Raw genomic sequence first — 24,427 nt, forward strand, 5'->3', positions numbered from 1 at the left:
TTAAGATTTTCTTGGAAAGATAATGGGTTTGCTACTTCCTTTTTCAGATCATTTTACAGATGAGGAAACTGAGGCGAACAGGGTTAAGTAACTTGCCCAGGGTCACACAGCTAGTAAGTGTCTGAGGCCAGATTTGAACCAACTTTTCCTGACTCCAGGCCCAGTGCTTCCCATTAAAGTTCTGTTGTTGTTCAGTCGTGTCTGACTCTTCATAACCCTGTTTGGGGTTTTCTAAGTTGCAAAAATAGAACTTTGGGAAGAAAGATTCTGCATGACTTATTTATTATATTATTATTATATTATTTGACTTTAAATCCTCTTAGATAAATGGACAGGAATATTATCAGAGAAAGTACAACACAAAAGGACTCAGGTGAATAAAACAAGACGAAGATTTTCTAGCGTTAGAAGGAATTTTTCTCCTTCAAAAGATGAAATGGAAAGAAGGTCCCTCCTTCTCTCTCCACTCTCCCACAAAATAAGACAAAGATCAGGCCTTCCATTTATAAATGACAAACTCAGACAAACTTCACTTGACAGATCTGAGAACTACTTTTTAACTTAGAGGTTTTAGATCTTTCAAATAAGGATAATATCGGCAAAGTACTTTGATTTCTGCTCTGGAGACCTGACCTCCTTCTCCTCTTCTCATCCCCCCCCCCAAAAAAAAAGTTTGCCTTATTTAAAACTATTGGCACATTGGACATGGGGGCCATACTTCATTTCTTAGTTTTTCTGGAGCATCCTGTAAAAAAATTTCCTGAGAAATACAAAGCTAAACCACATCAATGATTTTATATGTCTTTATCCTTAATAATGATACTTTTTAAAAGGTACATTTAGAACAGGGCTGTCCAACCTTAGATTTTTATCGAAACAATAAACAATATATTTTGATTGGCCATTTTAGTGAGAGCTCTGCAGTAGCTCGGCTTCGTTTACTAAAGAATTTATGTAAATTTCTATGCTTGTAGACAGGCCACATAAGTCACACTGGGGGCGCACGTGGGCCGCATTTTGGACAGCCCTGATTTAGAATCCAAAGGCTTGAATTAAAAGTCAATATACGTGAATAACTGGCTTTTTTATTTTAATCCAAAAAAAACTATAAAAAGCATAGTGGTTTGCTTTGTCTAAACTGAATTCAATTGTTACCTGAGCCTTCTGAAGTCTACAGGGAAAAATACTTTTGGTCCAGATCAAAATAAAAGCTGTTTGTCAGGCCTTCCAAAAATGGAGTGATACCACAGAACCAGACAATTCATTGTCTAATGTAATTTAACTAGGTTGATGCCTGATAGTAGAGCAGCTAGGTGATGCAACGGATAAAGCACTGGGCTTGGAACCAGAAAGACTCATCTTCATGAGTTCAAGTCCAGCCTCAGCCACTTATTAGCTGTGTGACGCTAGGGAAGTCACTTAACCTCAGTTCCTCATCTGTAAAATCAGCTGGATAAGGAAATGGCAAAACACTTCAGTATCTCTGCCAAGAAAAACCCAAATGGAGTCACAAAGAGTTAGACATGACTGAAAAGTGACTTAACAACAAAACCTTACAGTTACACAAAGAAATTCCTTCCCATGGCATAGAATGGAAAGAATACTAGATAAAGATATCAATTCAAGTCCCAGTTCAGCCAGAAGTAGATGATTCAAATATTATGGATCCACAGTCAGGATAATATAAGATTTAGCACTTTCTACATTAAAGAATTAGAGGGCTTAGAATATGATATTCCAAAGAGCAAAAGAGCTAAGATCATCGCCCACCCAGCAAAACTGAGCATAATCCTTTGGGGGGCGGGGGGGGGGGGAATGGACATTCAATGAAATAAAGGACTTTCAAGCATTCTTGATGAAAAGATCAGAGCTGAATAGAAAATCTAACTTTAAAATACAAGACTCAAGAGAAGCATAAAAAGGTAAACAGGAAAGAGAAATCACAAGGGATTCAATAAGGTTAACCTGTTTAAAATCTCTATATGGGAAAATGATACTTGTAACTTTTTAAAACTTTCTCATTATTAGGGCAGTTAGGAAGGAGTATCCATACAGAGCACAGGTGTGAGTTGAATATGATGAATAATTATCTAAAAAATTAAATTAAGGGGTGAGAAAAAGGAATGCACTGGGAGAAGGGGAAAGGAAAAGGTAGAATGGAGTAAATTATCTGACATAAATGAGACACCAAAGAATTTTTATGGTGGAAGGGAAGATGGGAGAGGTTGAGATTCATGAAACTTATTCTCCACAGAATTGGCTCAAAAAGCGAATAATAACATACACACTCAGTTGGGTATAGAAATCTATCTTATAATACAGGAAAGTAGGGGGGAAAGGGGATAAGAGAAGGGAGTTGTGATAGACGGGAAGGTAGATTAGAGGAGGTAGAAGTTAAAAGCAAAATACTTTTGAGAATGGACAGAGCAAAAGGAGAGACAGTAGGATAAATGGGAGGAAATAGGGTGAGGGAAATACATAGTAATCATAACTGAAAAAAAATTTACAGGAAATTTCTCTGATAAAAATCTCATTTCTCAAATATACAGAGAACTCAGTCAAATTTAGAGAAATGAGAGACATTCTTCAAGGGATAAATGGTCAAAGGATATAAATGGACAGTTTTGAGGTGAAATAGTCATAGCTATCCATAGTCATATAAAAAAATGCTCTAAATCACTATTAGAGAAATGCAAGTTAAAGCAACTCTGAGCTATTAACCCACACCTATTAGATTGGCTAATATGACAAAAAATGAAAATGACAAATGTTGGAGGGAATGTGGGAAAATTAAGACACTAATGCAAGGCTGGTGGAGGTGAGAACTGATTCAATCATTCTGTAGAGCAATCTGGAACTATGCCCAAAGGCTTATAAAAACCATGTATACCCTTTAACTCAGAAATACCACTATGGGAGTCTGTTTCCCAAAGAGATAAAAAACAAAAAGAAAAAGGACCTTTATGTAAAAAAACTATTTGTGCAGCTCTTTTAGTGGTGGCAAAGATTGGATGTCCATCAATTAGAGAATGGCTGAACAAGTTGCTGATTGCGAGTGTGATGGAATACTATTATGGAAATAATGAGCAACATGCTCTTAGAAAAACCTGGAAAGACTTAAATGAACTGATGAAAAGTGAAATGAGCAGAACCAAGAGAATATTGTACACAGTAACAGCAATACTATATGATAATCAACTATGAATGACTTAGGTATTCTCAGCAATACAACGACCCAAGACAATTCTGAAGGATTTATGATAAAAATACTACCCAGCTCCAGAGAAAGAACTGATGGAGTCTGAATTCAGATTGAAGCATACTATTTCTTTATTTATCTTGTGTTTTTTTGTCAGAGAAGAGAAGAGAAGAGAAGAGAAGAGAAGAGAAGAGAAGAGAAGAGAAGAGAAGAGAAGAGAAGAGAAGAGAAGAGAAGAGAAGAGAAGAGACGAGACCCAGAGAGTTTCACTAGTCTATGAGACACAATACCTGGCAATGGGAAGCCCTTAATGAATGCTTGTTGACTTGATTTGACTGTGTCTCTGTGGGTAGCAAGAGAGAACTGGAGAACTGACCTGAACTGGTCAGACTGCTAGGGGTGACAGCTATTTTGAGAACTGCAGCCAGAATAGGCTAAAAAGGTTTATATCTGAGAATGTGTTTCTAAGTTTGCCCAAGGGACAACAGAGAAAAAACCACAGCAAACATTTATACAGAACTTAAAGGTTTGCAAAGCGCTTTATAAATATTATCTCATTTGATCTTCACAACAATCCAAGGAGGTAGGTACTATTATTATTACTCCGATTTTACACAGGAGAAAATCAAAGCAAACAAAGGTTAGGTGACTTGTCTAGGGTCACACAGGTAGTAAATGTCTGAAGCCAGATTTGAACTCAGCTCCAACACTTAATCTACTGCCTAGCTATGTCAGTCCTCCTACACTTTTATTTAGCTTTTTTTAAATCTTTACTGTTGCTATGAAAAATGAATTGGCTAAATAAAATAATATTATAAAAACAAGACTAAGAAGGTAGGCTTCAATAACTTAAGAGGAAAAAAAAGCTAAACAGAATTCATACCATCTTGAGGTGGGGGAGAGGGTAGAGATGGGGAGAAAATTTGTAACGCAAAATCTAGTGGAAATGAATGTTGTAAAGTAAAAATAAATAAATTAATCTTAAAAAAAAGAGAGAGAGAGAGAGAGAGAAATAACTTCCAACAATTGACATACTATTCACACATCACTCCTTTGTATTCATTAAGTACTCTTGGTTAATTCTCCCCAGCAACACTGGGTCAGCTATATCCTGGTTGTTATACACGCATGTAAGTAATAAAAATGTACTTATTTTTCAGGATTCTAAAATTCTTACTTTCCCCTATGAATAAGCTCCCCCCCACCCCTGCCAATTACTGAGGTATTACTACAAAAACAAATATACTGAAAAACAAAATGAGGCATAATAGCAAATGTTAGAACCACAATCAAATTAGAATACCAATTAAGGGAAACACAACCAAAAACACTAAAGGGAAAATCATAAACTTCCCCACAACTATTCTAACTTAAGAGTTACAAAAATCCCAGGAAACATTCTAACAATTTTCTCACCTTATAAACAGCATCTAATTCATATTTGTTTCCACTTAAAGGTGCTGATGAATCAAGAATATCCTGAGAGTGGAGCTCCTTTTCTTCTTTACTAATCTGAAAGAAAACATGTATAGTACAATGTTTAAAAATGCAAAAGACCTCAATGTTAATAAAAAAAAGCCATTATTTTTTGGTGACAGGATTCTACCCTTCTGTAGAACTGAAAAATTCCCCAAACTTTCTCCATTATATATTATTAATGAAGCCATTTTTCAAAAGATGTTCCATATTTAACATGAGTTCTTGTTACTTATACCATCTTCAATGTCATCAGACGCATACCCTACAACTTCTTCTGGGCCTCATTTACCCGTTAGGAGGATGAAAATAGTACACATTGCTTTCCATATCCCCACAGGGACATTGTTAGGACAAATGAAAAAAGAAGGTAGGGAGAGTAGAAGAAGGATGGAGGGAATGAGAAACAGAGAGAAGGAGGGAAGGAGAGAGAGACAGAAACAGAGAGAGGGAGGGAGAGACAGAGAAAGAAACAGAAAGAGGGAGAGCCAGAGATAGAGAAACAGAGGGGGGAAAGAAGAGAGACAGAAAAAGAGATAGAAAACAAGGAAAGAGAGAGAGACAGACAGAGGCAGAGGGATAGGAAGAGGGAGATGAAGTAGAGCCAGAGACAGAGAAAAGAGAGAAAACTCTAATACAAAACACTGTAAATGTTGCTAATTTTCTTATTCACATTTTTTAAAACTCTAGACACTTAAAACATACACTCCTTTTTTCTCATGACTATAAATCTTCTATCTTAGAACTGCACTACCTTGTATATTTTCAAGTTGAGAGTCTGGAGACTGGGTTCAGTTTCCAACTCTGCCACTAATTCGGGCTAATATACCTTAAGCAAGTCTTCAATACTCTTCACCTCAATTATCTAACCTATATGATGTAGGGGACAAGCCAGAAGATCTCCAAGGTCATAGAACTTCTAAGTTATGAAGGCCCTCAGGCATCACTCAAGCCAGTATCTGACCAAGAATGCCCTAGACAACATAACTGACAAGTGGTCAGCTGGCCTTTGCTTGAATCCTCTCCCACGATGAGAAGGCAATCACAACTTCCTATTTTGGCCCATTCCACTTTAGGCTAAGATTTTTCACCTTTCATCACGCCTAACTTTGCCTCTTTACAATGCTGACCCACTGTTAGTCTTGTGTCCTCTGTGGCCACACAGACCAAGTCTAATCTCTCTTCCATGTGACAGCCCTTCAAAGCTTTAAGGACAGTTATCACGCTCCCCTAAGACTTCTCTTCTCTGTATCTCTTCCAGCTTTAAACAACATGATTCTACTTGCAATGCACACAAACACACACACACACACACACACACACACACACACACACACACACACACTTAATTTTCCTCCAAAGAGGAAAAAATTCCAAAAATACTGGAGCTTTTCTACGTACATAGTTCTACCCTGAATCTGCCCAATTACAAAGATTCCAATAGGCAGGTTAACACCATCTATCTAGAGATAATGCAGTGTACAACATGCGCAAAATGGGAGAAAAAAGAGGGACAGAACAATAAACATGGGTTCCACAGGAAAAGTCAAAACATGGACATTCTAATGCAGGTATGAAAATAGCAATTCCAAGTGAAGCTAAGAGAAGAAAGGATCAGATAAATGGAAAAGGGGATGAGGAGGTAGAAGTGACTGACAAACATAAAAGTGCTGTCAGCATCTACAGCAGCAAACTATTCTAAATGCCCTCCTATTTCCATGTTGATAAGTCTTACATAACATGAATACCTCTGAACACTTAACATTTTCAACACCTCTTACACCCAAGTTATAAATTCATACATCATATGTGTTGTGTTCATTTTTTTCTATGCTTAAGCATTATATGAAAGGAGATGTTAAAATAATATAAGCAAAGAATTTTAGAGCAAGGTACAAAGTTAGCTATAACTATACTTAGTTTTGGCTTATTACATATTACTTCCCTTCATGCAGCTATGATCCCCAAATTGGGCCCGCTTGCTGTTACTCATACGCAACAGGACAACAGACCTGGAGTCAGGAAGAGCTCAGTTCAAATGCAGCCTCAAGATGCTTACTAGCTATGGGACCCTGGGCAAGTCACTTTCTTGTATCTACCTCAGTTTCCTCATCTGTAAAATGGGGATTAAAAAAAATAGCACCTACTTCCAGGGTTTTTGTGAGGATAAAATGACATAATATTTCTAAAGCAATTAGCAAAACTCAAAGCATTACATAAATGCTCACTACTACCGTTATTATCCCGCATGCCTAGAACATACTCCCATCTTACTTCACAGAAAAGCACAGCTCAAATGCCGCCTGCTATGGTAAGCCTTTCCATTCCTCCACCAGCTAGTGCCTTTCATTCCCTCAAAATTACTGTTATCTATTATGTGTGTGTGTGCGTGTGTGCATGTGCGCGTGCGTGTGTGTGTGTATACATACACACTAATTACTTATACCGATACATCTTGTCGTCCCCCCACCCTTCCCCCCAAAAATAATGTTAGCTTTTTGAGGAAAAGAATTGTTTCACTTTTTTTTCTTTGTGATCCTAGTGCTTAGAAACATGCCAGGAACAGAAGAGGTGCATAATAAATGCCTTTATCCTAAAGTCAATGGGAAAGTAACTTTTTGTTCAGACAATAACACGGTCAGACATGAGGAATTCTTATGATAGCGATATTATTATATCTAGCTGTGTATTTTAAGGAAGGACAAGAAGAAAAGCAGGAGGAGGTTAGCTGCAACATTCCATGTTTATTGGTCTGGTAAAATTTATTATTTCTAGACTTGTTTACAAAAGGGGAATCGGATCTTACCTGAGAAGAAAATGCCCAACAAGGGGGGAAAAAGGTGCCAATCATTTAGCAACTATTCTGCAACTTACAGACATAAAGAATAGTCTAAGGGCACTGACAGGTAAAGTAACTTGCCCAGCATAGTAGATCCAGGATGAGACGGAGGCTAAATGTGAACCCAAATTTTCCTGTATCTCACAGGTTCAGACCTATTAAATTTCACCTTACATTTATACTAACAAAATCATGGGTGAATGTAAGCAATAAAAGCTTTACCAAATAAATTTTAGGGAGGTGAGTCTCCAGCCTAAGGTAAATTGCTATACTCTCAAATACCGTAAGTTGTAAGAGACCCTATTTCCCAAATACGGTTTTTTGTCTGCATCTTTTACAAAATGTCAGAATGCAATAAGACAGCTCTCATAAATCTTACATAAAACTGGAATAGGATAACAAGGAATACAGTGAAATTTTCTCAAAAGTGTATCTTGAAAAATAGGACAGTATAAAACCATCTATTTGGTCAAAGTTTTGCCTAGTGAAGAAAATAAGTGGATGAAAATCTCAGCACAGGGTGATTCCATGCTCAAATGCCCAAAGTAATTGAGCATAATCAAAGTCGTGTATATCATTTCTAAAGTCCACACCAATTTTTACTCTTAGAACTTAACACTAAATGTTCCAGGATTTTCAATGAGTAAAAGGTTTATCCATTCCTCAGAACTGATCCAAGCCACTCCTTCAGGCTATAATCGTTTCTCTTTTGGCTCCTTCACCTACACCCCCAGTATACAAAGATGCTCAGATCCCTGGCCATTTATTCTACAAAAATCCTTCCTTTGAATTTATATGAACTGATGTGGATTGAAGTATAAAGAATTAGGAAAATGATATATGCAATGATTACAATGAAAAAATACTACAGCAAAGGTGAACTGGAAGAGATGAGGAACTGCACCCCTTGGCTTCCTTCAGTCCCAGCTTTAAAGTACCACCTTATACAGGAAATCTTTCTGATTCCCCCTTAATCTTAGTCCCTTCCCTCTAAGTTTAACCTGTGTATATCTTGTTTGTACGTAGTTTTCACGTTGCCTCCTACATTAGACTGTTCTCTTTGAGAGCACAGACTGACTAGCCTTCCTTTCTATCTCTAGCACTTAGTACAGTGCCTGGCACATGGTAATTGCTTAATAAATGCTTGAGGACTGACTGACTTCCCCCTTTGCTTTAAAAGGCAATAAACTAATGGGCATATAATGTTGCAAATACAGTCAGACATGGTCATTATCTTTAGTTGGCTTTACCTAATTTTCTTTGCTACAAGAAAGGCTCACTAGGTGAAGGGGAAGGGGGCTGGCTGAGTGAGATATCCAGAAACGACTGGTGTAAAAACAGATATCATCAATAAAACTTTAAATAATAGTAAGGGTAATAAAATCCCTCTTTATCCTGCCATTCCTTTAAGTTATTGTATACACATTGTCTCAACTTAATCATCTACTCAATATTTAATCCCTTGCAATCTCACTTCTATACCAAAAACACCTCTTTCCAAGGTCACTAATAATGTCCATTATCACTAAATCCAATGAACTTTCTTCTCTCTGCTTCCTCCTTGACCACACTGACTGCCTCCTCTTCAACACCCTCCCTCAGCCTTTCTAACATGGTACCTTCATGGTATCTACTCCTACCTTCTCTATCTCCTTTGCAGGCCCCTAATTCTTCTCCCACATCAAAAAGATAGGCATCGCTATCTTTGACCCTCTTCTTTTCTCTCTCTGTAATTTCTTTGGTTGAGCTCATCCATTTTTGCGGTTTCAATAATTACTTTTGGCCTACAGCAGTGTGGCCAATCCCCTCCTTTCTTGATCCTCTTCTCCCTTGGCTTCCAGGTCAATGCACAGCTAGGGGGCACAGTAGAGTAAGACCTGAGTTCAAATCCTCTCTTAGACATTTTGCGTGTTATGCAAGTCTCTCTCAACCTCAGTTTCCTCATCTGTATGATGGAGATAATAATAGCAACTGTCTCACAGGGTTGTCGTGAGATTCAGTGAAGCAACATGTAAATCATTTTACAAATCTTAAAGTGCTATGTAATTCCCAATGGATAAATGGTCAAAGGATATGAACAAACAGCTCTCGAAAGAAGAACTGCAAAGTATTCATGACAACATTTTAAAAATGCTCCAAATCACTAATAATAAGAGAAATGCAAATCAAACCAACTCTAAGATTTGACTTCACACCCTGCAAAGTGGTAAAAATTACCCCAAAATGGCAACAATGTTGAATGAGTTATGGGAAGATGGGCAAACTAATGCTTTGTTGGTGGAGTTGTAAAATGGTACAACCATTTTGGAAAGCAATTTGGAATTACGCAAATTAAGTGACTAAAATGTCCATGTCTTTTGAACCCAAGTCTCTGTGCCTGGGCATGGAAGCCATCAATAAGAAAAGGATTCCCACATACTCCAAAATATTTATAGGACTATTTTTTGTGACAGCTAAGAATTGGAAACAAAGTAGATGCCCACTGACTGAGGAATGGCTAAATAAAATGTGGTATATGAGTGTAATGGAATGCCACTGCACTATAAGAAATTATGTATGTGATGAATATAGAGAAGTCAGGAAAGATGTGTGAACTGATACAGAATGAAGTTATTGTTGTTTGCCCTTCATATTTGAAGAGAACCAATGACATCATGATGTTGGGGTCAAGGTACAGCATATTTGACTACGGCTGATCAATCCAATATGAGTTCTGAAGGCTTTACCACAGGTCGGGCACAAATAGTTCATTTGAACATTTGGGATGGAGATGTCTCTAGATGTGCACATCTCACATTTTCTTTGAGCTACTGCAATCCTTCTTTGCTCAGAGAGCACAGAACCTTCTTTGATGTGGGCATGCCATGCTGGTCAGTCTGTTGCCAGTGTCTCCCGTGTCTCATAATCAATACTAAAGTTCTTCAGAAAGACCTTGAGATGGCCCTTATACCACTTCTTCTGACCTCCATGTGAGTGCTTGCCTTGTGCAAGTTCTCCATAAAATAGTCTTTTAGGTAAACAAGTGTTTGGCATTCAGACAATGTAGCCAACCCATCAGAGTTGTACTCTCTGCAGCACAGTCCAAATGACTGGTAGTTCAGCTCAAGAGAGGACCTCAGTGTCCAGTACCTTATCTTGCCCAGTGATCTTCAGAATCTTCCTAAGACAATTCAAATGGAAGAGATTCAATTTTCTGGCACAGCACTGGTAGACTGTCTAGATTTCACAGGCATACAACAGTAAAGTCACCAAAACGGTTCTGTAGACTGTATGCAGCCTAATACTTTTTCTCTACCTTTCTTATGAAACCTCACAAACATTGAGCCAGCTCTGAGAGAACATGAGTCAACCTCATCTATGCAGACATCCCTGTGTTTCAACAATCTGGCTAGCCGCTGTTGTGGGGGTGAAAGCCCAACAACGAGAACGCTACCAGCAAGCTGCAAAAGCACAGGTTCTTTTGATCTGCTTAACTAAGGAAAGCTACATTAAGGGACTGACAAGCTTACTTTAATTCAGCATACAAATATCATTCACTTAGTTCAGGGGAAAAATCCAGCACCCTGAACTTTAGAACAAAACACAAACAAATTACAAACATCAACAGACAGACCTTGTCTGATTCAAATCCCAATACATAGTTACCAGAGTTTAACAAAGTCCCAGCATCTGGGTTACAAGCTAGAGGGCTCCTAGCTACAGCTGCCCAGAGTCTCTACATCAGCACCACCATGAGTGACAGCCCTGTGCAAATGGCTCTGTCCTCTCTTCTTATAAGGCTTCAGACATCATCAAACGTCATCTGAATGACCAGAACTTAGGCTGCTATGATTGGCTCTTGAGTTAGCCCCTCCCCCTAGGACCCTGGGAGGTTCACATCCACATAGGTTAACACCTAATAGGGGTTAGAGCCTGGGGCTTAGCACTTAGTAAGACTCAAGACTCTGCATGGCTCTGGAGTTAGCGCCTCCCCTTAGCCAGCCCTACATTGGGTCCCACCCCAGTCACCAATCCACACCCACATAGGTTCCACACCTAATAGGGGTTTGGGCCTGGGGCTTAGCACCTAGTAAGGCTCAATGAAATACACTGAATTACTCAAAGGAAACAAAGGCCAACTAAGTGCTAAGAGCCCATTTTGTTTACCAACACACCCTGGGAAGTATACTGGCAAGGTGACCTTATCCACAGCTTTCAAAATTTCTCCATTTGCTGTAACCAACAATTCAAGGACGGTGTGGTACTGATGTTCAGAGAAGAGCAGCACCTCAGTTGTGAAGACTTGCCAAACCCTTTTCGGGGCTACTCACCCACCTTTGGTGTCCATCTGTCACCAACTCTCGCCTGTGGCTCCAAGAAGCTGCAGCATGCATGGCAGCCACACCCCAGTAAAACAGTCTTGACAGTCAGGCTAAACTAGGTTGAGGATAACCAATGGGCCTCAAAACCATCAGTGAGTTAAGTGGATGTCTACCCCAATCACACAAAGACATCCCCTGGTGGAATGGGCAGATGTGAGCAATTTGTTCCAAGGATCCACAAAGGCAGCAGACGCACACTCCGTAGAGCACTTAAATCTTGGTCAGACATTGAAGATGCCAAGGTCACCCGCTGCATCCTGGGCAATTTCCAATCGTCTTGATTTTTGTCTTGCCACTGGACCTCAATGGCAGAACAAAGTAAACAGAGCCAAGAAACCCATAGGCACAGGAACTACAACAATGTAAATGGAAGGAACAGTGACACACCAAAAAATCAAAAGTAAGTATAACAAAATTATAATTATAGCAGGACTGGAATGAAAAGATATGAGAAAACACCCCCAAACCACCCCTTTGTGGAGGTAGTGGTCCACAGGGATTACACACTACACATACTTTGGGACTTTCTCAAAGAATCCATCAGTTATGCTGATTTTGTTTTCCTCTATTAAAAAATCCCCACTACTTGTCATATGGGATGGCTCTAGGGAAAGGGAAGGAATGCATGGGATACTATGGTGATGTAAGAAACAGAAGACATCCATGAAAATTGTTTTAAAAAAATAAAACTAAATGAAGTACTACGTAAATAGGAGCTATTATTATTTGCCTCCTACCTTTACTACGGTTTCTTCTCCATCTTTTTGCAGGGTCTCCCAAAATTCTAACCTTGGTCATCTCTCTCTTCTCTCCCTTGATGACCTCATCCACTCTCGGGGCTTCAAGGATCACCTTCGATGTAATGAACTATAAAATCTTTATCTACACCTTTAATCCTCTCCCTGGAGTTCCAGTCCTATTTTTCCAGGGGCCTGCTACTTATTTTTACTTGGATATTTTCCCAACACTTAAAGCCCCTTCTAACGTCTTTATTTCTGCTGAAAATCTCACCATTCTCACAGTCATGTAGTCATGCGTAACCTCTGGCTCATATATGACTTCTCCTTTTCCCCCACCATTCAACTCACTGGCTCAGTCCTATTGATTCTTCTGCTACTATACTTCTCAAATCCATCCCTTCTTCTCAGTTCCCCATGGCCTAGAGAAGTATAAAGTCCTAATCCTGACATTCAAGGTCATCCACAACTCTTTCTAATTCTATGTCATAGTCTTCCCCTTCAAAAAAAATATGTTCCAAACAAACCGAACTACCTGTTCTCATCCTGCCCTTTTCCATCCCTGAGCCTCTGCTCATCTATCTGCCTCAAATGATTTCCTCTTCCTATCCCATCCCCTAAGTTAGTCTATTCAAAATTTCTTCAAGGCCCAACTCATGACCCCACTAAAAGAGATCTCTCCTTCCTCAAATTTCTCAGGGAACTTTTCCTTGAAAACTCCTCAGAAACCCCTGTCCCTTGGACCTCTCTGTCCCCCTGATTAGAGAAGGTGGAGGGTAGACCTCAAAAAGCTCCTCCAAGATGCTCTATTTGAGGAGGAAGCCAAGGACAGCCACTTCATCATTTCCTACTTGGCTGTAAGACTTCATGCCCCGGCCCAGCCTCTCTCTCCTCCCTCACCCTAGAACCCTCTCCCCCACTTTTCAGCTTCTTTTCATGTATTGTCTTCCCCCCTTAGATTATATGCTCCTTGAGGGCAGAGACTAAGCTTTTGCTTAGCACTGTGCCTGGCACAAAGTAGGCTCTTAATAAATGTTTACTGATTATTGACTGTTGACTATTGAAACTCCCCTTGAGACTTGTCTCACACTTCCTTGTCCAAGTTAATTGTGTGCATGTTCTTGTCAGTCAGCCAGTCATTAAACATTAACATTTATTAAGTGACTACTGCATACCAGGCCTTATGCTAAGCTGCTTCCATTAAATTGTGAGCTTGGATTCTGTCGAATCCTAGAGTGGATAATGGAAGGAAAGGAAAAAAAAATGGAGATAAGAAAAATAGACTGGCCAGTGGGATAGGTAGGTAGAGGTGAAGTCAGAGAAACGAAGCTTCCCTGCAACTCAAGGGCTGCCATAAGAGTAATCCTCCTCCACCGTAGACTTGCTCACAGACTTTTGCCTCAGAGGGCAAAACTGGAGGTAATATGTGGAAGCTGCCAAGCTGCAGATGTAGGTATGATATAAAGAGAAACTTCTCAGTTAGAGCTGTTTAAAAGTAGAATGGGCTGGCTGGAAGGTAATGAGTTGTCTCTCACTGAAAATCTTTGAGCAGAGGCCACTTGTTGGGAATATTGTAGCAGTGTCTCAGCCAGGTACCGATTAGACAAGATGGTCCCCGAGGCCCCTTCACACTATAAATTCTGTGACCTATCTTTGGATTTGCAGGGTCTAGCACAGTGCTTTGCATACAAATGGCCCCTAATGCTTTTTGAATTGAAGAACATTTATGATTTTCTATTATTATTTTCTTATTATTTTCAAATCTCTAAAAGGTGAGATTCTCAGACATTATATTCTGCCCCTTTTCCTCTCAAAGGGCCTAGGGAAAAAAAGAGCACATTTCATTTTCCAAGATCCCCAAATGAGGCTGCCTGCTCGCATATCTGATAGAAACTCATCATTAAAGACACAGACAAGACAAAAAGGCTTCCTGCTCTTCCAGAAGTCAATTTCATTCAGGTAAGCAGGGGCAGATGTAGTAGAATTTTTACAGCACCTGGGATCCTTTTCAAGTATCTGCTACTACTTAGATTTTTCTCCCCATCACTTATGTAAAATACCTCCCACAAAGTAAACCAATTTTTGTTAATTTGAAGGTTTGTACAGTCTTACTTATTCCAGGAAAGGTTAAATACCTTTAATCCCTACAGATAATTCATGTGCATAAATAACAACATTCTAGTTAATAATGTAATTTCTTTATGTAAAGATTAGCTAGATATAGATATGTCTATAGCTATAAATGGATATAGATATACTTCTTCTTACATGCATATTTATAAGACATAGATCATACACACACACATATATATATACATATATACATACATATATATGTGTATGTGTATATATATATGTGTGTGTGTATGTGTATATATATATGTATGTATATATGTGTGTGTGTATATATGTATGTATATGTGTATATATATGTATGTATGTGTGTGTATATATGTATGTATGTGTGTATATGTATATATATACATATATATATACATACACACACACACACACACACACACACACACACATATATATACACACACATACATATATGGCATCCCAAAAATCTTAGTGCAGCTTTAATCTACCAAAGCTTAAAGGAAAGTGGGGAAATAAGAGACAAAAATGTTAAGTGACTTTCCCATAGCCATACAACCAGTAGAATGTATTCTTTGTATCTCCTAGGCCCTGTACAGTACCTCACACATAATAGGTATATAAGAATTTATTGCTGAACTGAATGTGCATGAGATGCAGAATTCAAACCCAGGTCCCAACCAAATCTAAGCCTACCACTCCTTCCTCTGCACCACAAGGCAACATTTATTCAATGGATCTTATTATTCCTACTAAAACAGTAAAGTTTCAAAGACACTTTATCATTTCTAACTGATTTTCAACTGACAGGGGCATCTATCATCTAGGAATGGACTTAGAGTCAAAAGACAAGGGTTCATATCTTGATCTTGACACCTTGGGTAAAATCACTTAACCTTTCTGGGCCTCTGTTTCCTCACCTCTAAAATGGTGTTGGAAAAGTTCTCTAACATTCCCTTGCAGCCCCAAGTCTATGATCTCATGATTAAGGTTATTCTGGCTTCTGAACTCAATCACCTTAACATCCTACAGAAATCCTCCCTCCCCCCACATCCAATTCCCCTTAACAAAAAGATAAGATAGTATTTAAAGGAATCTTTCCGGCCAGAGCTTAGTCCTTTGTCATATAAGCAGTCATCCTCAGATTTATCTGTTGGACAAAATACGCATATATTTAGATATCAATTTTTCCTGAAGTGAGACCAAGCTGTACTAGTAGAGAAAAGTGAAATAGTTTGCACCAGAAAGTGTTCAAACCAAGAGTTAAAATATGTTATTAAATCTGAACTGATTTTTCAAATGCAGGGAAATGGAGGTTGTTAGAGAGAGATAATCAGCTATTTTTGTTTAGTATCAAATCACAAATGAGATGAAGAAAACATCTGGATATGATAAAATACATGTTCTGTAGCCTTAGGTCATTTATTTAGAAAATCACTTCAAACAGACCTATGTTATACAAAAGGTAATAATGACATTCCCTGAATGCACAATGAACATAATTTTTTTTAAGTTCACAAATTCAATTTTTAAAAAAGAATACATTCTCATTACAGTTGAGAACATAAGCTATAAGTATTTTTACCATTTCCATTCTGCATCATTATAGCATGCTTTTTTCTATTAAGTACGAACAAGACAAGAAGATATCCACACAATAGAAAAGGAGGGGAGGAAAGGAACCAAAGAAAATCACTTTCAAATTGCCCATAATTTATAAATCCCTAGGAATAAATGAACAAAAAAGCAGGAAAAGAAGATGTAATTGCCGCTGTGTGGGTGAGTGTTAATTAACTAAAACTAGTAATATTGTATGTAATTTCACTTACAAATCTTTAGCTATTTATAATCACCCAAAGTTTGAAAGAAAAGCTAGAAAATGAAAGCTAATCCAATTTCCTGACAGTCCCATTACTAGGTTAATGCCTCAGTAGCACTACCAAACTAATCAATGTAAAAGAGCTGGTTATTTTACCACCACTCTCTTTGTTGTTTTCCATAAGGCCAACACAGGTGGACATTCTGCAGACCACTAAACCCCACATCCAAGTAGGGTCCTGTCTCTCCAAAGAAAAGGAAACCTCTTCTTTAAAAATGAAGTAGTCTTTATGTACTTATAAATCCTTGCAAAGTAAATCAACCTAACAATAAGTTTTTACAGGGTAGAAAGAGAAAAGATGTTGCTTTCACATATGGGAGGAATCCCAGGGCCCAAACTGCCACAATGAGCCTGCAGTGACATAATTCCTAAAGATCTCAATGAAGTTTAGGCATATCCTGCTGTGTGAAGCCCTGTCTCAGGATGTGCACACATAAAATGACCCAAGGTCAAAGGACCTGGGTTCAAATGCCTCCTCTGCCACATCATGGAACATTAAAAAACTCACTTGGTGGCTCTAAACCTCCCTCATCCATAAAACGATAGAGCTGGAATAAGGATTAGCAAAAGCCTCTTCCTGTTCTAAAAGGTTATGCTTTTATGATTAATATGAAAAGTCAAACAACAAAAAGAAAGTCAAACAAAAACAGAAAACAAATAATAACACAAAATAGTACAGAAAATGATAAATGGCGGTACATATTTGGTATGGACAATAGATGCTATGAGTACGCTAGGAAGAATTTGTAGATAATGTCTCCAGGAGAAAATCAAACTCTTTAGCCCGGCATTAAATTAAATTAAATTCATAGTCTGATTCCAGACTACCCAGCCTTTTCTCCTACCAGCTTAAATTTACAGAAACCATTCTCCACGACTAGAAAGTATTCCTTTCCCATCTCTACCTCTCAGAATCCTTATTGTCCTTGAAGGGTCAGCTCAGGCAGATTAACTCCTTTATGAAACCTCCCCTAATCCCCCTTCTCCCCCAAGTTGTTAATGCCCTTTTCCTCTTCAAATTATCTTGTATTTACTTATCTCTACACATGGTACATGCATCCCTCCAGGAGACTATAAGCTCCTTAGGGGAAGGAACTATGTCACAGTAATCACTACTTAGTACATATTTGTTGAACTAATCCGAGTTAGAACAGAAATGAATATCTGAACAGAAACCCACCCTGTGCAAAATCCCTGACAAGCACTTGAGGACCTCCAGAAACAGGTACTCACCATCTACTGAAGCAATCTACTCTCCTATGGCAGCTAGGTGTTGCAGTGGATAAGTGCTGGGCCTGGTATCGTGAACACTAGAGTGTTCCAGCTCCAGACCCTTATTCGCTGTGTGATCCCGCCCAAGTCAATTAACTTTTACCTGCCTCATCTTTCTTCACTATAAAGTGCAGATGGCAATAATAACTCATACTCCTTAGAGTTGGGAAGATCAAATGAGATATTTGTAAAGTGCCTTGCACAGTGCCTAGCACACAGTAGGCACTTAATCAATGCTTGTTTCCATCCTATAGTACCATTCCAACTGTTATGAATACCTCTTCCCCTTTATATTAACCAGAAATCTGCCTAAATCCAACCACTAAACCTGTGTGGAAAAGTCAAAATAAATTCTCTGCACTTGAACATGATTCCTATCTTCCCAAAGAAAAGAAAAGCTCTTCTTCGAAAATCAAGTGGTCTATGCACTCTTACGGTTTCAAAATAATTCAATGCAATGAATATTTATTGAGCATCTACTGTGCTCCATCCACTCCAATTCCTATCCACTTCTGGCGCCAGCTTAAGAAAGCCTGGCACTTCTTTCAAAAGACTACTTCTTTCAAAGGCTTGAAGACATCATCTATCACATCCTGCTCCCTCAAAGTCTTCTCTTCTCCAGATGAAACATCCCCAGTTCCTTCAGCAGACACACATATGGCAAGGTACGGTCTCAGTGCTTTCATCATTCCAGGCTGCCTCCTCTAGAGACAATGTAATCTGCTGACATTCTTTTAAAAATGCAGAGCCCGGATATTAGATGTAGTCTAAGGCAGAATACACGGAAGCTATTCCCTGCGCTTCCATGAATGCATAAGAGCACATTTGCTTTCTTTTTTTTTTTAGCCACAAAATCATACCTTTGACTCAGTTGAGCTTGAGGTCCACTAAAATCCCAAGATCCTTTTCCCCCTAAATGAACTACTGACCATGACTGTCCCATCCTGTACTTGAACAGCTGAACATCTGAACCTAAATAAGAATTCAACATTTTAAGTTTAAACTTCATTTTACTTGATTCAGTCCATATTTCAGGCCTATAGGAAACTTTTGGCTCCTAAATCTGCCATGACACGTTAGCTATAACAGCCAGCTCCACCACGTCCTCTGAAAATTTGCTACTTGTTGAGACTTAAACTGGAGTGCAGAAGATAGGCGGCCCTTTGACAGGCAGGGAACAGCATTCTAGGCAGGCATTCCTGGCACCAAGCTAAGATGGGGAGAGGTTCTTGGGTAAAAGCAGACAAAGCTGACCAGAATGGAGGGTTTACGGAGAGAACATGATGGGGATTTGGGCCTGTGTCAATGTGTAGGGCTCTCTGAAGGAGGAAACTACTCCAAATGCAGCTTTTCTACCTGCTCTGCAACTTATAGCATAAAAGTTATCTGGGGCAACCAGGTGGTTAAGCAGCTTGCTCAGGGTCATAAAGCCAGCACGTATCAGAGGAAGGACTTCCTGACTTCCAGGAATGCTCTCTATTCATTGCACCATGCTGTGTGTCTCATGTATAGGAGTAAAGTGGGGTTAGAGTATTCAGTTCAACAGAAATATTACTAGGAAGATTTGGAGCAGCTAGGTCATGAAATGGACAGAACCTCAGATTTTAAGTCAGGAAGACCTGGGTTCAAATCTGGCCTTAGATACTTACTAGCTGTGTAACTCTGGGTGAAACACTTCACTTCTATCTGCTTTTCCTCATCTGTAGAATGGAAATAATAAATAGCACCTAGCTCCCATGGTTGTTTTGAGGATCAAATGAAATTTCTGTAAAGCACTTAACACAGTGCCTGGTATATAGTAGGCACTTAATAAATGCTTGCTATCTTTTTAAGAGAAAATGGTCTCTGCCCTCAAGTTTAGTATCTTCTATGGGCAAGAATATGACATATACAGAGACAAGTAATTACAAAATAATTTGAGAAGAGAGAGCACCAACTATGGCGGGGGGAGGGGATTAGCAAAGGCCCCCTATAGTTTATGCCACTGCAAAAGACCAAGCTCCATAAATTACTAACTTATATACACTGTGTAAAGCAGTATTTCCTTTAATCTTATACGTCTCTTCTCATTGTCAAAAGGATATGGAAATGATAATATATGCCATTCTGGGAACTAACCTACTCAGCTTTTTCAAAAATTATAAAGTAAATTTAGAGTTTATGAAAAATTTATGTCAGTCTGAGCCAACCTGGCAATAAACCCAAAGGCCAAATATGGGAAAAAATCAGCAATCACAGGATCACAGATATAGAGCTAAAAAGTACCTTAGTGGTCATAGAGTCCAACCTTCATTTTACAAAGCCTGAGTGACCTGCCCAGGGTCACACGATTAGTAAGTTTCTAAAGTATGAACTGAATGCAGGTCTTCCTGATTCCTACTTTAATTCAGGACTTCTTGATTTGGAGTACAGCATTATAACAATCTATTTATCAACAAGCATTTATATTAAGTGCTTACTATGTGCCATGCACACTGTGCTGGGCCCTGAAAATACAAAGAAAAAGCCCTCAAGTAGTTTACATTCGAACAGAGGAGACTATACATATATATATATATATATATATATGTATGTATGTATGTATGTATGTATATCAGAACACAGAAGATAAATATATAATAGATGAAAGGTAATCAGGCTGACTCACCACCCAAGAAATTACTATACTTCAGGCTCAACAGGGGAGTTCAAGATCTCTCCAAAGATACCACAAGGGAATTCCATGCTGAGTCAGATCCCAAGTCCCAAATTATAATAAACTCACCCCTCCTAAAACAAACCTAGAGTGACCCAGGCCCAGGAATAACCTGGGAACTAGCCATATCAGACCTCCTAATTCAGGATCAGATGCCTGGAGCTGAACAAGAAAGTAAGCAAATTTTCCAGGCTCTCTGAGCTGATGGTCCCCCCCACCCCCCACTGTTGAAATTTGCCTCATTGTGGGACATAGACCTAAAATATTAAAATACAGTTATGATTTGGCAACAGGAGAATATCTACCACTACTGAAAACTATTTCTTCTGTCTCATATCTGTGTGAGTCAACTCTGATCTATTTCTAATGATGGAAGTTTTTCAAAAATCGATTTCCATATTGATTTGTGGCATTTTCCCCAACCCATGCCCTCAGGCATGGGAAGAAACTGTAAAGGGAGGTCATATTAGTCTAAGGCAGTGACCCAAAAGAACTGTCTTCCACAGATGGCTTCCTTCATTATATTGAACCCACCCCCAAAAAACAGAGCCTCATTATTTTTCCCCTATCTTTGTTAACCAAATAAAGTCATTCTCATTGAAGAAATATGACGGCTATGAAGTCATGCAGCAAGTGAACCTAACCAACTCAACAGAACTTCAATTTCATGACAGCCAGAATGTTTGGGCAATTAAGAAAAAGATTAATGCTTATCAGCACTTATAATCTATATCTTAATTTGACATATTACCACATAATCTCCTTGTATATTAAATTTCACATCTATACATCTTGTCTTCCCAACTATACAGAAAGAACCTTAAAGGTATGAACCATATTCCACTTCTTTTTTTGGTCCTCCCTTCCCTCCTCCAGAATCTAGCATACAGGAAGTTCTCAAATTTGTACTGAATTAATGAAAGAAATGTTTGTTTTTTCTATGTTTTCACCCTGGCAATCAATTTTCCTCAAAATATATGGCATCATTTTAGTCACTAACATGACAATATAAAGTTTAATAATTCCTCTGCCCTTGTTATAAAAAAACAAATTGAAATACTCAACAAACATTTCAATGCATGACTATAATGAATGGGAACTACGCCTTACAACCAAACCTAAGATAACTTGGGGTTTATTATTTTTTTCTCCCTAGTCTCCTTAGGAAACAGGGTAGGCAAGACTAAGAAGTTGGCAACTGCTCCTTTAATTCCAAACTATTTATTCTAAGCACCCAGTTAATTGGCACGATGCCTATGTCTTCACATGGCGTTCTATTACTGAGTTTCAAATTTTCTTCTTTATGGTCTCTCCCTTATGTTATCTTCTGCAATAACCTTTTGGTGCTCAATTAAAGGCCTCCAAAATACAATCGTCTGCAAGGCTCCAACTGGCAAATGTTCTTCTGAAAAAACAAAAGCAGGCAATTTCCCTCCCCCATTTTTACAATAATAGCACAGCAGAAAATTGTCCTGCTTTACTTTTTTTTCCTGAGTTTTCAACTACATAGTACATTGACCATTTTCAGACCTTTGAAACACAAGCAGCCAACCTCCGATCTCGTGGTGATTTTACAGGCTCTAGCCCAAGACAGTTACCGAGGGCATTTAAAGTGTATAATCAAAATCTGTCTTGACTTAGCTCGCAAAGAAGTCCAAAGGCTGCTGAGGAGCCTACAGGGATCAATGGTGTTGCCATGCTCATTATAACACGTTGAGAATGAAATCAAGGGGTGGGAAAGAAAGATGCCAGAGAAAGAAAATTAATTTGCTAAAAATCCTTTCTCACAGACTGTAAAAGGAATATACAGTAAAGTTTCACCCCTAAAGAGATTTTGAAACAGATGCAAAGAGCACTAGTTTTTGGATTCGGAGGATCTTGGGCAACTCACCTAAGGCTCAGTTTCCTCTTCCATATATGAATCAGTGCATTGACCCAGCTGCTATTTAAGGAATCTTCCAGCTCTAAATCCTATGAACCCATAATCAGGCCTGGAGTTATTTGATGTCTACTTTCCTTCACATACTTTGAGTTCAGTTTGGGGCACCAAAAATTAGTCACATATAAGACACTAAGCACGGCAATGGCAGTGGTCTGAGGAGATGCCTACACAGGCACGCACACACACACTTTCCCTCTCTCTCTCTCCCCCCTCCTCCTCCTCTCAGAATATATTTATTACCAGGAAGCAAGAGCAATTTAATCGATACCATTATATTATCACATATGTGCCAAAATTTACTGGTTTGTCAGGAGATTCCATTGAGTGATCATCAGTGGCAGGAGTTGTATTCCCCCAGCTGGAATGCCCATGCCCTGTTCCATACATATCTAAATCTAACAATTCTTCAAGTACTAGCTCAGGTAGCACCAGCGCAATAAAGTGCTTCCCAATTATTATGATCTATCTCAATTTTTCTTCCCTTACCTCCAATAAAGGCAGCTAAGTGGCAAAGCGAATGGAGGAGCCCTGGGCCTGGAGTCACAAAGTCCCAAGTTCAAATCCAGCCTCAGACTATTATTAACTGTGTGACCCTAGGGAATTCACTTAACTTCTGTGTGCCTCAAGTTTCCTCATCTGTAAAATGAGGATAATCATAGCACCTCCCTTCCAAGGGATATCGTGAGGATTAAATGAGATGATATTTGTAAAGTGGCTTAGCATAGTACCTGGCACATGGTAGGCACTTAATAAGTGCTGGTTTCCCTCCTTCCTTCCAGTACAGGCAGCGTCACATAGTGGCTAGAGAACCAACTTCAAAGTCAGATTCAAGTTCTACCTGTGACCCCTAATGGCCGCATGATCCTGGGCAAAGGGTAACTTTGGGCAACAATCTGGGCAACTCTCTTAAGACTATATGTTGAAGAGGTGTCAACCAGCATTGGTAGAGGAAGTTTCCTCACCTGGAAATTCCTTGTACCAACAAAATGTTATACTTTATCTTTTACTTCCAATAGAAATTATAATCTGTTCCACACATTTTAGCATTATCTTGTATTGTTCTCTCATTGTTTTATGTGTGTCAAATCTTATTTCTCCAGCTAGAGTATGAACTCCTTGAGGGCAAGAACTGTCTTCTGCCTTTCTTGGTACCCCCACCACTTAACATAATGTCTGGCACATAGCAGGCACTAAATAAAGGTTTATGGACTGGCTGATTGATTATCTAAGTTGAGAGTTAATATAAGCTACAGTGAAGGCCCTGAGTCTCTGGTAGACAATAACATATAATGAAGAAAAGACTTTGAACCTATTAGGGACTTTGGGGAAGAGGGAGAATATCTGCAATTTTCATATACCTTGGCTGTGATTCAAGTTCTATCTCTGATACCTACTGGCTAGGTGACCCTAGGCAAGTCACTTACCATTTCAACGCTCCAGGAAACCATTTAAAACTTTAATGTTGACCTGTAGCAATAGTCTGAGCAATTCCTGTATCAATAAAATCACAGACTCTCCATCCTAAGGTTCTAAGGTCTAAGGTTCACGAATGCCTGGTGCTGGCCTCTTTTACTCAGAGGAAAATGACTTCTACAATATGGCACTATCTTGCATTAACTACATTTCTTAGTCAGCTGTTTTTGTGATGTGATCTGCTTTAGAAAATGATCCATAAAGGCCAGCTTTCCCTTCTCCTACATCTCCCCCCTGCCCCATTTTTGACTTTTCCACCTAGGATTGTTGTTTGTCCTTTGTTTTCGAAGAGGACCATGACATCAGGGAAATGATGATATGACTCGCAGTTGACTTGTATTTGAGTGAGGGAGGGCTGTGCAAGGTCACCAGCCTCCCTTTCTCCTCCAGAGCCATCTGGATCCAGTGACCTGATATTCATCAGGATGACTGGAGATGACCTGGGAGGCGATGG

At 39.0% G+C, this 24,427-nt stretch overlaps 1 protein-coding gene across 1 annotated transcript in view; it reads right to left on the reverse strand.

Annotated features, from left to right (window-relative positions):
* PRIM2 (DNA primase subunit 2) overlaps nt 1–24,427 on the reverse strand; it is a 361,392-nt gene that overhangs the window by 294,722 nt on the left and 42,243 nt on the right. The window contains exon 6 of the mRNA XM_036767629.1: nt 4,616–4,711. Within this exon, the coding sequence (XP_036623524.1) occupies nt 4,616–4,711 (96 nt within the window). The remainder of the gene's footprint in view (nt 1–4,615; nt 4,712–24,427) is intronic.

Source organism: Trichosurus vulpecula, chromosome 7 (assembly GCF_011100635.1).
Source record: "Trichosurus vulpecula isolate mTriVul1 chromosome 7, mTriVul1.pri, whole genome shotgun sequence".
NCBI classification, from domain to species: Eukaryota; Metazoa; Chordata; class Mammalia; order Diprotodontia; family Phalangeridae; genus Trichosurus; species Trichosurus vulpecula.